The sequence below is a fragment of the Sinohyriopsis cumingii genome, chromosome 14 (genome assembly GCF_028554795.1).
Source record: "Sinohyriopsis cumingii isolate HCF-2022 chromosome 14, ASM2855479v2, whole genome shotgun sequence".
Classification (NCBI taxonomy): Eukaryota; Metazoa; Mollusca; class Bivalvia; order Unionida; family Unionidae; genus Sinohyriopsis; species Sinohyriopsis cumingii.
This window is the reverse complement of record NC_142974.1, coordinates 27,447,499-27,463,887: the sequence shown is the minus strand read 5'-3', so window position 1 is coordinate 27,463,887 and position 16,389 is coordinate 27,447,499. Positions and strand designations below refer to the sequence as shown.

General features: G+C 34.3%; 1 protein-coding gene across 6 annotated transcripts in view; it reads right to left on the bottom strand.

The window, feature by feature from the left end:
• LOC149783476 (uncharacterized) overlaps nucleotides 1–16,389 on the bottom strand; it is a 298,719-nt gene that overhangs the window by 169,753 nt on the left and 112,577 nt on the right. For all 6 annotated transcript variants that reach the window (XM_089931706.1, XM_089931711.1, XM_089931709.1 and 3 more), the window contains exons 33-37: nucleotides 14,215–14,310; nucleotides 12,425–12,553; nucleotides 11,629–11,952; nucleotides 6,943–7,064; nucleotides 2,329–2,539 (exon numbers count right to left, since the gene is read on the bottom strand). In XM_089931706.1, coding sequence (XP_089787832.1) covers nucleotides 2,329–2,539; nucleotides 6,943–7,064; nucleotides 11,629–11,952; nucleotides 12,425–12,553; nucleotides 14,215–14,310 — 882 coding nt within the window. The remainder of the gene's footprint in view (nucleotides 1–2,328; nucleotides 2,540–6,942; nucleotides 7,065–11,628; nucleotides 11,953–12,424; nucleotides 12,554–14,214; nucleotides 14,311–16,389) is intronic.

Here is a 16,389-nt window from a genome sequence, read left to right as displayed (position 1 = left end):
CCAGAAGAGCAAGTCTGTTTTTCATTTATTTTAAATAATGGGTTGTGAAACCAATCTGATATTCTGGAGGAATTGTAACACATCTATTTCTTTTGTCTGAGGTAATATACTGTGCACTATAAAGGTCTTTGTCAAGACCTCTAACTTTGAAACTGAAATCATGGATAGAAGAACATCAAACAATGGCCATCAAATTTGATATCTGATTAGTACAATATTCACACAGAACCAACTAGGTGTCATAATGGAATGTCAAACTGTAAACAAAAGGACCTATTATCAGAGTAGGGATCACCACAATAGCACAAATCAAGATTCTTTTGTTTTGACTTTGACAATCATTCCCATTTAAAGTAAGGTTGTTTTGAGTGTAAACTATCAAAAAACCTCACAAACATTGGTTAGAATGCATTGAAGTGATGACCATTGTAGATTATGTACAATATAATGTGAATGTTACCTAGGTGATGCATGCATGATGTAAAATCACTCACAAAGTTTCCAGGTTGCCTAAAATTATATAATACCTCACAAATTCCCATTGCTAGTTGGTCAGTAATCAATCAGTGTTAGTATATATTTTGGCTGGACTGACATTCAGTGCTAGACCAATAAACACAGATATGTGACTGAGGTTTTAAAAGAATATTGTCATGTGATAAATACATTCTTAAGCTACTGTCAGAAAAAAGAAAACTATGAGTCGTGGAATAATTCAAAAAGATACTTACTGCAAAAAGATTATGGCATGTTATACCTTTGTTTTGTTCAAATAAAAATTATAATTGCCATCAACATCAATACCAACATTGTAAGATCCAATCCATTAATTCATTTTGTAATGAAATGTCATACATTTTGTCCAGAGTAGTAAAAGTTCAGACATGAATTCAGCTTCATGACTGTATATAAAACAGTGCCAGATAAAAGAAAAGATCAATGCAATTGGCACAAGAAAATTATGTTGCTCTGATTTTACCTTTGGCAAGTATACACAAAACCAACTGTTTGTTTTCCTCATGCTGAACAGCACATTAACGCATAACAAACTATACAGTGCTAAGACAATAAGAGAAGATATTTGCCCTGAAACACTCAAAGCAGCTGACCTGGACAGACAAAGGCAGTATTCAAACCTATTAGACTGGGCTTCAGTCCAGCATTCCTTATAACCACTAAGCCACTACTGCTCAAACAAGTTGTATGACTGTATATAAAATAGCCTCCAAAACCAATGCCAATAAAGCCAAAATACATATGCCTCACCTTTGCTTTGCAGGCAAGACAAAAGCTGGGCAAAAAGTTTAAAGTAAACTTGAGGCTCACAGTTTGGCACCTTACAATCTCTTGCCATCTAAAGTCAGACAAATAACATATAAATTTCTATGTAGTATTATATTTGCAACTTTCATTGTTGAATTGAAAATTATAAAACTTGACCCTGCTGCAAATTATGGAGAATGACAATTTGTGTCGATGGGTTCCAAAATCAAGAAAATTGATCAAACAGAATTTTCCAGAATATGAAATTCCCAAACTTTATGTAGCCAGTGTTATATTGGGCATACATGTTATATCTGTTGCATATATTGTCTTTACTATATATGTTTACAGCGTACAGCCTGCCAGACTGTGCATTACCATGTTTATTAGAATACATTTGTAGAGGTTGTTTCAAAAAACCCTGTAGGATGTACATGTACGTAGATAGGTAGATCAGTGGAATGAGTGAAATAATAAAAGTGCTCACCATAATAGCACATGCGTTGCATTTGGCATGCGTTACTAAACCTGCCCTATTCCCTTTTCAGTTCAGAAGCTTCTTTGAGAGCAACTATGAAACTTACTTTAGTATGCAGTATAATAAAAACTGTATCTACAAATATATTTCTTTTACAGGAAATATAAGATAATTATTACACTGAAGTCTTTTCTTTCATAAGGATTGTATGTAATTTATAACTATGGATGATATTTGCATCGCATATTAATTGTGTGAAGACTGTATAGTCTCAATTGTAACTCTTGACTGTATTTGTGCTTGAATGTTACATCTTGTAGGTTTAACAACTACCTACCCTATTTCAGGGAATACATTTATACTGACTAGTGAATAAATCTTTATTATTCAATCACCCCATCTACATTTAACAATTAAGAAATTTGCCAATATACATGACGTGGTTCATTATTAGGCCAACTCTAAAACACAGGTAACACTAGCTTTGAGTGAAATCAATGAAATTAAGAGTTATTAAAATTTTACTTTGAGCACAAATTTGGTGCTACTGATGTAAATTGGCTTTAAGACCTGGTATTCTGACCTACCTGGACAAAGACCATCTTTAATTTCAACGTTTCTAATTGCTGTAGAATAGGCTGCTTTTATAGAGTTGTCTCCCCTAATGGCCTCAAATGTTATGGATGTGTTTCCTGCAACTCTGGGAAGGTTGATACAAACCAACTCTAGACTGTCAGTGATGGACGATAGGCTGGACAATACTGTTTCTGTGCCATCATCATGATTCTCGAACATCACCTGTAAGAGAAATTGTTAACACGTCCATCATTATAATGACTAGTCTTATTCAAGAAATAACAAATACCCATCAGTGTCAATTGTCCCATATAAACTCTAATTTTGAGAGATCAAAGAGTATCTGAAATACTGCAAGCTGCTTGGAAGAGTTAACAAAATTAACATGAAAATAACAACAAGCCATGTTGCTTTTTTCCAAACTCCTATCAATTTCCAAACTTATTTCTATCAAATGTGGATTTAACTGGGGGTGGATGGGTGTCAAAAGTGCAGTTTTCACCCTATATTTCAAAGAAAAGCAAAGGACATTATCATACCTGACATAAAACAACATGTGTTGCTAAAAACAAGTTCTGACCCACAAATCTTGACACATGGTCATGCTTCAAAATGCATCCATGTATATCGGTAACATGCAGTATGCATACACAATAAACAGTCTTGCTTAAAGCTCATATAAAACAATCCTCGAAACAGTTTGCGCAGCTAATTCTCATAGAGGCAATTGAAACAAAAGGCAGTGATAAATAAACAATCCCCTTTTCACATTAGTACTCAAATGGCTGAAAATAGCTAGTGCAATGTTAAGTCCTTTGAACATAGCTGGATAATTAGAATAGGTAAAGGAAACAAAGTGGAATAACCCAATTCCTTTGAAATTAGGTAAATCAAAGAAATGTTATTACATATCACTGCTTTGAATAAGAATGTTTACGCCATCTTTATTAATGATAAATGACAAGTTCAGAAACAGGGACAACATTTATTAAATAGATTTCAACCAATATATAATATTTTTGGCACTATCAAACTGCCTTCCTCAGTGACTAATGTTGATCACATGACTTAATGATCACAAATTATCCACAGCTAGGAAGCAACCTTTTCAGTTGAAACTAGAGCATATCTGGCATGCTGAATGGAATAGTATGGTTAGTTCTTGTCATTGTTATTCGCTATCTTAATCTTGTTAAACTACCAACTATTAATTGACCCATGCTTTTCAGGATTGCTGTAGCCATGAAATAATTGATTGAAAGACAATAATTAACACATGCTCAGGTTTATGCGGTTGATTTGTTTTGATAAAGGGGTTGTTACTGCTGTATCTGCAAATCAACTGAAAGTCCCCCATTATAAGTTTTTAAAAGAATGAAACAATTATGTCTATCACTCCCAGCACAAAATGAAATGGTCAGTTCCTTACGTGATTTATATTTTTCTTTGTTCAGTACAGACAACCATATCTCGTGGTAAAACTGCATTTGCTAACAATGTAAACCTTATAATTTGCAAGAATTAACTCATTTCTGACCATTATTTGTTCACAAAATCAACGAAACTTGAACAATTCAAATTTGATTTTCCAATTTTTTCTACAGGCTCATATGAAAAGATTGTTATTCTCTATTTGATGTTATATGTTTGGAGGTCACATGTTTTGACCCTCCTTGGAACCTCAAAACAAGTCTTAAAAAAACTCAACACTATCTGGTTATGCAATATGATGTCAGATTTAGAATTTATTTCTATCAACACGAGACAAATCCAAATGTTTGCCATCTACTGCCACAAATCATCCATGAATTAGTAGAATGCACTGCAATGCCTACAAGATTAAATGAAACCTACATTGTTTATAGTATTACTTTTGAAGACCATGAAAAAACATCTCATTTATCAGTAACTGTCCCTCACATTTGTAATTGGAAGCAATGGTAGCTCAACTGAAAGATCACTGGACTCATTATCCAAGGATATTGGGTGGGATACTCATCCTGGCCAACCTGGGTTGATTGCCTCAGTGTACTTGGGAAAGGCACTTTAAGTTGCCATTTTTTCCACATAACATAGTTAATAATATCTTGAAGTGCCATTAAGCCAACATAAACAAAATGTTTGTAATCAATATTTCAAAGAAGGCAAATTGTACCAAGCTAGATCTTTTGCTGACTGGCAGAAGCTGGCATGAAATTCATATATATGGCAAGAAACCAGTGTTAGTTTGACTCGAGGACTCTTTGAACCTTATTACTAAGACAGACTGTTTTTCCTGTATGATAGTTTTCTTCCTGTCCTTCCCACTTATATAGAAAAGATGTTGTCACTCTCAGAATGTTGCTATTACAAAAAATATCTTTTATACCCAAATGTCGATGGTTTGGAAGTTTAATTTTGAATAATTTTACAAATATTTTACACATTCATATTAATGCAGAACAGAACAGATAATTATCAATGCTAAGACTACATTGGCAGAAGATTTAATTAAGTAACCACTATTCCATGTGCATGTCCATCCACCCATGCATGCCCTATGCCAGCGCAAGTCTAGTTGCAACAGATGAGATGGTAATTAAAATATGGCCTATATATGATCTTTAATATATTTTTTATTAATCCTATAAATTTGGTCACAGCAATGCAATTTAGGTGCATGGCACGTGTTATCCCAAGATGCACCCAAAGCGAACGTCTTATGCCCATAGGAAAAATAGCATAAGAGTTACAGCCTAGAGAGGAAGGATGGACCCAGCATTTGTTGTCTGAAGCAGGGATCGTCCTGGGCTTTGCCAGTGTCGCAAATTGCGATTTTTTTTCCTTATTGGCGACAAAAATATCCCATCTGGCAATTTTTTTGGCGACATACTTTTTGGTTATTTAATTTGTACATACAATCATGGATTTGGACTGGATAAATTAAAAGCGAGAACGAAAGGAAGCCACAAACTTGACTAAGCAATGCATTGGAATCAATCTGTTATACAAACGATCCTTTGTTCGTATTGACAACCCCATCTTTACAGTGCATTGTTACATCATAATCTGCTTATTTTGACATCTGGGCTGAGTACTGTATGCTGTGATAAAGTCAATTATGCTACCGCACTATACCTACAACTGACTGACTTCTGAAGACGCGAATAGAACAGATACAATTAAATTGTATGGCTAATCCTTCTGTGTTTTTTGTTTTTTTTTATACATATACCAATACAATAGTTTTGCTAAACCTTCATAGAAAACTTATAACCTTTGAAGTACCGACTGTGTATAAATACAAAGCAAATGGAAAAAATCTCAATCACAATTATATCTGTCGCCAGTGCAGCATTTTACTCATTGATCTTTTCCTTTTGCCATCAATTCCGTGTTACGGCTGCAGAGACTTAAACTCCGCAACAAGAAATAGCAAAAAAAAAAAACAAAAGTTTTGCATAATTAATAATAATTATTTATTTCTCAAAATACAGGAGTGAAAGAATCCCTAAATTGGGTGTGAATTTATGCTTATATATACGGTCCAATATTGCCAGGTGTTGACTCGTGAAAGTTTCATTCGTGGGACTGGAGATCCTATTTTCCTTGTCGAGAAAATTTATACCACATTCAGTGATCATTCTTGGGATTTAGGAAGCAATTCACTACAAGCTTTGGAATGCTAGCTATGGGGGGGGGGAACTGCTGAGAGACTACTGGTGTCACCTGTCAGCACTGTAGACTGTGAATGTGGATTCAGCAAGATGAACTTCATAAAAACTGACATCAGAAATAAGCTCTGCATCTCATCTCTCGAGAATTTAATGAGAATCAGCATGTACAGATGTGAAAAATTAGATTTTGAAACTGCATTCAACAAGTGGGCAACTCTAAAATCGTGACAGATCTTCATGTAACAGTTTGTAACATTTTGTTAATACTTGTTGTAATTACAGTATTAACTAACACATCTTTTGTAATTTTCATTGCCTGTTACATTAATAGACTAAACTAACACTTGGAAAAATGTACACTACTTGTTTTGGCAACACTTTTTGAAAATTGGCGACAGAATATTGAGGTTGGCGATTTTTTTGGCGACAGCTTTTTAAAAGCCAGGACCATCCCTGCTGAAGACACCTCATCTTGCACAACTTGCACATTATATATGAGTACACAAGTAACTATTGAAGGCCTTGTGGAAGATTGGTCATTTGATCATATGAGCTTCTTTTTTACAGCCAAAGCAGGGATGTAAAAATATAATCCATCTTTAAGCTGATAAATGTTGGAAAATTCAATGTTTTTTTAATACTTATAGGATATTTAAAATGAGATCCACAATGTGACTTCAACATATCAAAAATTGGATTATCATGAATATAAATATGATGCAAGAGTGCTGCATATTATCATACAGTATGTAAAAATATTACTGACACATTTAAAGAAAGAAACTGGATACAAATGCAACATTTTAGATGTAACTGGTTGCTGGCATGTCTGTTTTAAAACATTGCAAATAATACAAATGGAATCTGTGGTAAAAATTGGGGTAAAATTGTTGTCTTTGCCATGGTTATCATAGCTATCACCATCATCCTCATCAACATTTTCATCAAAGTCATTATCATTAATCCTACCTTTATGGTATCTGTGGTGGGTATCTGGTGGTAGAAGATGAGATACTGAGCTTCGTGCTTGTTTAAGAAAGCTGGTGACCTCAATACTGCCATCTGGCCCTCAACATCAGCACCTGATCCACCTTAAAAATAAATTGATTTGTTTTGAAGTTTTACACCAAAGCAATGCATGCATGTTATTTAGTGCTCAAGCATATTGAGCAATGTGTCTTGCCCCCAAAACAGCAGGGCCGTCAGCAGTCTGATTCAATAGCAAAAAAATGTATCCACACCCTTTTGGGTGCAAGTCAAGCTTGCTGACAATAAACTATCATAGCTCCTAATAAATACAAACATATTATGATACAGCTGTGAAGAACACTTGCAAACTGGCTGAATGTCAAAATGGCAGTAGTATAATTGATGATATGCTCAGTATAATTGAGATTTTTATGACAATGATGTAAATGACTCTCCCTTGATGTAGTGACATTAAGAATTACATCTGCTATATTTTAACAAACCCATTGGTCGTACCCATCCATGGGAAAAGGCCAAACTGGCCTTCTTACAGGTGACCTCTATATGCAGATTCAACATTCAAGCTTGGTTTATGAACAAATAACATGCACCAAATTCCATTATAATTAGCAGAAGTAGTCAAAGCAGTATTATATGTATTATTAATATTATTATTAGTATTATTACATTATCAACAGATTTAGTGTTACTAAGTGTAAATGTTGCTCTCTCCATGTTCCACATGACTACAGCATCCTGGTCACTTTAATCCAGGAATATGTTCTTCTCTCCCAAAGTTACATTCCACACAATATTACTGCATCCTGCTCATTTTAGTCCATCCTTTAATCCATCTCATAAATTAAGTAATGACCAATTCTTAAAAATATCAAGTTTGTTTTGTGCACAATGATGAAACACTCAAGTCAATATTAACTGACAGCTTACGTATCAGCCAATTCAATTAAATAGACTTAGAAACAGCTCTCCATGCTTCAAAACATTTCTGGATTTCCCAGTTGCTCAGTTGCTCAACTGCCAAGATCAAAGAGAGACAGGTCATGTGAGAGACCTATGATGAATAGGAAATAAGAAGACTTATGTGGCTTTTGTTAAAAATGCATGAACAAAAACTTCCCCTGCCTTTTATATATGGTTGTTGTGGGGTTTAACACCATTTTTTAGCTCATGATAGGCTATACATGGCGTCCAGTTTTAATGGTGGAGGAAGAACCCGGGAAAACCATGAAAAGAATCACCAGCCCATGAGAAACTACTGGCAAGCTTTCTCACATACCCACATTGGCTGAATCTGAGGCTCAAACCAGTGCAGTCAGAGGTGAGATGGCAGTGATCCGTAATGGAGAGCACGTTCTACCACTTGGCCACTCGCCCCCCTTTTATATATCAACACACTGATTTAAAGATATAATGACCCCATACAATAAAGAAAATGGATATAACTTATATCATCTCTTCAAAGGTTATTTTTTTTAATGAGATAGCTTTAAATTCACAGATAAACAATGATATAAAATAATCAGTTGTCTCACTATTAGAATCTGACATTTACATTCTGAGTTACATGTACACTGACAATGTGACAGCTGTACTGAGTACAAGCATGTTGAGAAATGTTTATATATTGATTCACAAGATATGCCTTTCTCTGAACAATGCCCTGAAATGAAAGTTAAGTTTGCATATGCTGTGCACTGTCAATAAGCAGTAAGAAACAATTATTTGGTTAGGAAGTACTTGGCTGCTGCTAACCACAAAAGGCTGGTGACTGCTATTATACATGGGAACTTTGCCTAGAGGAAATTATAAAGGGTGCTGAAAATAGGTTATAAAGGTGGTTGACCATTCAGACAGGATGTGTTTGACCATTAAAATGAAGGTAATGTTATTGTGTTTGAGGATACATTAACGGTTGGATGCTAATCATAGCTTTTCTGATAAAATCAATTGAAAAACTGTGAAACTGTCATTAATATCTTTAAATATAAAACATTTACCATTACTGACTACATTTTAGTAACTGCACACCAAGCAGATGGCAGGTTGGTACTATTTATATCAGCATGTTTGTGAACTTAAGTCAACTTCTGCTGATGAGTTTTAGAGAAGTTCTTTCCAGGTTGTTTTTCAATTTTTAGTATCAGCAGGGATTTCTTCTTGGCCAGTGATCATCACAGAAACAAATTTTATACATCTGTATGCAAAGAGAGTAAGTCAAATTTGGTCAATTTCCACTGGTGTCACTTAGTAGTTATTTAATGATACATTGACATCAAAATGAACAAGCTAAAAGGCCTTTACATTAGGAAAATTCAATCAAATTATTCACAATCCATTGGGGAATTTTCAATTTATTTTTAAAAGGGGGAGGGGTATAGCTTTTATATGAGAACAGTTTCATTGATCATTGTTCTTGTAGTATGTTTCTACAGATGTGTGTGTGTGTATGTCGTAATAAACTTTCAGTGAATAAAGATAAAACTCAAGTTGTGTATCTTCATTCTTGGCACATGAACAGAGACTGTGTGTTATGACAATGGCACTCTGTCATATGCATTAGAAATGCATCTAATAAACATCACCACCAAATACCTGAAAATTGCCTTTCCGTCCTTGTGTAACCTTGCCAATAATATGCAGTGGTAAAATGCTTTATATAACTAGATAATCAATGTAAATGTTTCATTCCACAAGCTCACTTAGCTTATAATAGCCAAGTCAGCTCAAAACTGTCATGAAAGTCAAGCACAAATTTTGATCTGTCTACCTATGTCACTAGCTACCAAATATACCCTAATAACGAATACATATACCCATATATAAAATGAAAATGCAAAAGCAGATAACATAGAGCCAGATCTGCTGTCATATAATTCACTAACACATACATGAAAATGATGTTCCCCACAAAATCAAAAGTATAACTAGAGGAATGGAGAGCAATTCACTGATATTAAACAAGTCCAAAAGGGCAATAACTCCAACATAAATTCCAGTAGCCTAGTGATATTTCAGTAAGCACATATTTAAACAATGACCATAATATGTCAAATTTCATGACAAGCTACCAGAAACTATAGAAATGCTAATGAGATTTTTATCAAATACTGCATTAAGGTAAGGAAAAGATGAGGAATAACCTAAACAAACAATGCGAGAGGAAAATGATTTGTCAATTTTTATATCTTATGGTGATAGCTAAAGTACTTAACATGTTTAATGGTAATCTGTCAAAACCTGGGGTCTAATTGCAATAATAAGGTTGTGTCATAAAGTTCATCAAGTTTCAAAACAAATAAGTCCATAGCTCAAACACAAACTGTGGAAGCAAAATAATTTGTTAATATACACATCTTGAGGTGATGTCTGTAATATATACCAAATTGTATGGCAATCCACCCAAACCTTCAGGGCTATTTGCACTAATGAGATGGTGACAACACTGCAGCTAGTTACAAGACCAAAAGAGCACAAGTCTATGTATAAAATGCAGGAGCAAAAGGACTTGTCAATAGGTGCATCTTCAGATGATGAACATAATATTTACCAAATTTCAAGGCATTGCAAAAACTCTAAGGAACGGACATTTTACTGGCCAAAAACAATTCACAGGAACCAAAATAAACTATGTCATCTTTTTAACTGACACAGAAATATTTGTTTGATATCACCGATATCAGTGACATTGAAGATCGAGTTAAATTGATAATTTGTTGTGCTGTGTCAATAATTCAGAAATGTGTATGTCTCCATACATGCCACTGCAAGGCCTGCATAACTTTTTTAGTTCAAATGCCTCACTTGATACAATTTTGCTCCATGTGCTAGACTTATGTTGGTTGCACAGACCTTGCAAAATCTCATGACCTGGAGAACAAATGAAAGATAATGAAATTGTCTTGAAAATACCATTGATTGTGACATGAAATCAGTTATTTTTCCCCTGGCATTTCATTGGCTACCATTTTTCACAAGCCTACCAGTTATGAGACAGACAATTTTAATGTCAATTGATATGATAAGAACTGGAAAAGAGATCACAATTCATAGTGTTGATATTCAGTTTGAAAGAATTAAAGACAACTCAATGAAACCATAGATGTTGGCACCGTACATAAAGACATGCATACAAAACTGTAATAATGAGATTAATCTTTCATTGTGGAAGGACATGCACACTAATGCCAAAGTGATCACAATATCAAGTTTCTTTGAAGGCAAGGCAAGCTTGGAGAAAAAAAAACTGTAATTTAATTTGTTTCTAAATTACACAAATGAAATTTCAACTGCATGATGCATATAACTGAATGTTATAACATTATAAAAAGCCAATAACATAATGACTATCTGCCATCCAATAGAAAACCATCTTTTATGAGAATTGTGTAATAACAGGAAACATGATGTCTTACTTTTTCTTCAGGCAAAACATCAATGACAATTACACAAATGGACAATCAACAATTGAAAACTTGTGACAAAGGTTTCAAAAGAACAGCATTTTGAACCTGCAAAAAAGGAATCTACATTCAAGGACTATGAATCATTGTAGCAAAATATGTTACAATTCTTAATATTTTGATTAATGCAGGTGTGACAGGAAAAGTAAGTGACTCTGAAAATATTTCTTTGTAAGGTACATATGTATGAGTATAGAGAACCTACCACAATTTGAATTAATTTCATCCAAAGCAATTTCAAAACGGCCTCCATAAACTGCAAATGTAAGTTGTGCCTCATCCGCAATTGGTATGTTGATTGTTACAGTTGTCCAGTCTATGGATGAATAGTGACTTCTGTAAAAAAGAGTCCCATACCACCCAAATTTCTTTCCAGACAAGCTAACATAAAAGTCCATATAGCTTGAATTCACATTACACTTGTACATGAAAGATAGTTGACATCTGCTACCATTTTCTGTCATGAACCATGGTGAATACAGATAGGAATAATAGCTGTATGTTGTGACCGCAGTATATATATAATGGCCTGAAACAGAACATAAAGATACATCAGTTAGTTTAAAAATAACAGAACTGCCTCTGATTTAAAGGAACAAATGGAAGCATTTCATCAGCTTATTAAAATGCCAAGTGCATATAAAATCAGTTTAAACATTTTTTGACAGACAATTTTGTACCTTTGTATGCAACAAAGTTGGAATCATCCAAAGAAAGTTGATGACAAACTGGATAAAATGGAATAAGTCAAATTTATGCCTGGGAAAAAATATGAACCTTTTTATGTAAGCAAACACTTGTGACTTGGCCCTAAGTGCTATCAGTAAACTTTACAATTCTGAATAATTTTTAATTCATTGTTTCTATCAGACATTAATTCAACGTAAAGTGAGATATGAACACTCAGTCTGGTTTACAAACAATAAACATTACATTTCTAATTTCTAGAATTCCAAGGAAAACTATACTACCGGGATTTCATCAAACATAACTAGACCCACCTTTTTCTCCATATACTGGATCAAGAATGATGTTGCCCAACTGTGATATTCTACTTGATTCCACTTGCTGCCAAGTGCTAGAGTTGTAACTGCAATCACCTGCTTCAAAATTGCATCCCATGGAGTCCCCTGAGTAAAGAAAGGAACAAAAATGCTTGAAAGATGTGTATAGTTTTTGTTAACAACCATGTGTTAGCAAATTAAAATCTATATAAAGAAATTTTGGGACATTATATCTGAGTATCAAAATTCCTGGGGACCAAATAAGATTTGTTGGTTTTGAGTTTTATGATTTAATGAGAGTTACCTATTAATGAGATGTGATCAGGTATTCTCTTTGCCTATTGACCCCAACTTGTTAAGATTTATTTCTTACCTCAGGTACAAGCCATCCACAAAGTTTGCTTCAGGTTTGTAATGAAAAACTAATATTATTACACATAAACCAGTTTTCTTATTGAGTCACTGTGACAGACCTCCCAACCCTGATGAGTCCATCTAAGTAAGGCAGTAGATTTTTTTTCCAGAAGTCTGACCAGTTTTCACTAAGGTGTAACAATATATCATAAACTGCTATTGTAAATCTGGTAAACATAATTAAAAGTTTGGTATTTGGAAAGTGCAGCGACGATAAACATTATGTTCAACTGAAACGTTTGTAAAGCATGTGTAGATTTTATGTACCATTAGTACAGAGCACAGAGTTCCAAACCCTATGCTGCTCAATGGTTTGTTGCTGTCTCTCAACTTGATGTAATTCCTGGAAATTCTTTTTCCATTTCACATGACAATGGCAATCATATTTCCCACCACAAGTTATCTGTAAATTGGAACGCGATGTCCAATACACATAAAAAATGTTTCTGGATTTTTCGGCAATGATCATTTTTCTATAGTGTTTGCTTTTATGCCATAAGTCTGTATTTTAAGGGTAATGTTCATAAAACATTAGGCAGAAGAGTTGGTATGTCTTCTGTGAGCTGAAAACCTTTGACTTTTTGACCCCATAACTGTAGAATGGTGAAGAAGAATTTTAATTATTGTGTGGAAATGAAATAGGGAAGAGAAGGATGAATGGATAATATCATAATATAATATGCTCTGCCTTATGGTGGACATTACAAAATTATCTCAAAAGATAAAGGCATATAATTATTATTGGATCTTGCTCTTTATCAAACTCATTAGTGATCTAGATGATATAAGCCTATATTCCAAATGTATCAAAGAATCAGATCAGAAATATGGCATCCAGCTTAGTAACAAGTACCTGTTGACAGATAACAGGTAACACACAATGCAAGTTGAGTGATATACATGGGGCTAGACCAAAAGCACACTTTGCCTTACAGCCTGGCAGGTGACCTAAAACAATGCTAAAATTGAAAATAATGATTTCTCTGAACATTTTTAAATTTGAAACCATTCATTCCTATATCATATCCCCACCCAGGTGTGACTTAGGTGTTAATTACATACACAAAAGTAAGTTTGGGAGGTTTAATATTTTAGCTGCATATACTTAAGTGATACACATGCCTAAGCAATGACTAAGGACTGTCTTTTTGTAGCAGATGCTCATGTAAAAAAATTCATGAAGAAGGTGAACATTCATAAACAATCATTATAATAAGTGCATCACTGCAACCATAGCAATGTTTTTAACCAAATAACACAGTATTCATGTGATGTTTTGTTTATTTGTTATATATTGAGTCTACTGGAGAAGAAAATACTGGGTGCAATAGTCTTGCCTAATGTAGCAAGGAAGTTAAAATTTTAGTTCCTACCATGTATGTCACCATTCCAATCCCACATGTATTCTTTGCTTGCAGAACTTCTGGTGTACTCACATTGCTGAAAATCGCCCATGCAGGTGATCGGATCTGAAATAGTAATGTCAATGCTTAATAAGTGTTTTCCTTTGTGTTCCTATAACAGTACAGTGGAGACTTAATATATTCATGATATGACGTAGTACAAGAAAAGAAACACCAGTGGATGCGATAAGGCAAATGTAACTTTAATACAAGGAAAATCATAATTTAACATCTGTTCCAAAATGTCAGTAAGAGGTGTCTCCTATTTTTTTTCAGTACTAATGTCCCAAATTTGGACTCAAGTTTACGATGCACCTGACTTGTATTCAGGTACTCGTGTACTAGATGCAGTACTACATGAGTAATGATTGTTAGCTCAAGTTCAAAGATTGAAGGCTCAAAGTTTCTTCTGAGTGTTCCAAAATTTGCAAATAGCAAAACATGTTTGATAATTAATCTTCATTATCACTTAGAAAATGAACTATTTACAAATTGCCAACAAAAAAGTACTAAACTGCCACATGCATTTGCAGTGTCTGAATAAAGCTCATGTAAAAACAAATCTGAATACATCAACGAATTTGAAATCACTTGATGATATAATACAATGTTGTGATTGTTTAAAATTAATAAAATATGAAATGGGATCCATGCAATGCCACATGAAAAAAGCATCTTGTTTCATGACCACTTTTCAAATGACATCATTGATTAAAAAGCATGACTAATAATTTTATTTAGCATAATTAAAATTGTTGCCAAATTTTCATGGCTACCTGAATTGAGAATGTTTCCATGCAAATGGCTATGATTAATTATAGAATACATTTAGCAATTAAAGTAATTAGTAGGAATATTTCATATATGCAGTAACCTCATTGGTTACAATGACATGTGGCTTTATTCATATTCATGTTTCTCAATAAGGTAATTGCTTTTAACTGCTCTAAGTATGGTTGTTGTAACCAAGCTGACATGGCATATTCTATTTTCTTGAATCAGAATCGGGACACCAGTTTACGAAAGTCAAGTGCAGTCTGTGCACACTGTTCAATATATACATGTAAACAAAGGGATCATACTTAGCTGAAGTGTATGCATGCTGTATTGATGTTTCTTATGTGCATGTTTTGTGTGAGTACTTTTGTGAGAAGATGCTGGGAGTAAGTGATTTGTGATTTGTATTTTTAACGTAGCTTTAACAATATTTCAGTCATATCACTACGATGTCTGCAATGTGGCAGTTTATAGTGATGTCTAGCACTGGGGCATCATGCCGCAGACATGTAGCATGATGTCCCACCCAGTCACATTATCCTGACATCAGGCCGACCAGTCCTAACACTAACCTCTTAATGCTGAGCGCCAAGCGAGGCAGCTGTTAGTACCATTTTTGTAAGTCTTTGGTATGACTCGGCCGGGGATCAAACCCACGACCTCCTGCATCCGAGGCGGACGCTCTAGCTGGGAGTAAGAAAAGCATTTCTGCTAAATTCAATAGAAATACATGACGCAGAAATTTTGTGATTTAAAGAACAGTTGTTTGTGGGGGTTGTTCAATTAATTTGCTGCCAATATTAAAATGATGCCAGATGTTCATAAACGGAGTCTGGAAGCATCCTTTCTGTAAAGATAAGTGATGACAACAAAATCTTTTCTTTTCCTGAGGATTGGGACCTATGCCCATTAGGATGAAGTGTCATGAAATATATATAATTAAAAGTTTCAGGAGAATGCTGACAAAAATGGTCTCATCTGGACACAATCCCATGATCTACAATGTCACTTTTGATAACATTGGGCACCAGCCTATGATGTACAATGCTCCATTTTTAACATTGGACACCAGCTGATGATATACAATGCTTCTTTCTGATAAAACTTGTTGCCACTATATGACATATAATGCTCCCTTTTGATAACACTGAGCACCTCCATATGGTATAAAATGCTCCTTTTTGATAATCCTGCTGATAAAAGCCATACAAGTGAGTCACAGTACTATATGAGGAGACTAATACATAAGGCTGTACAGTAAAATTGCATGCATCATAACAGTGTATATAAACACATAAACACATTATTTAGTGACAAGAAATCACATTACAATTCATTTCTCATTTGCCTAGAACAAAAACATAGTGA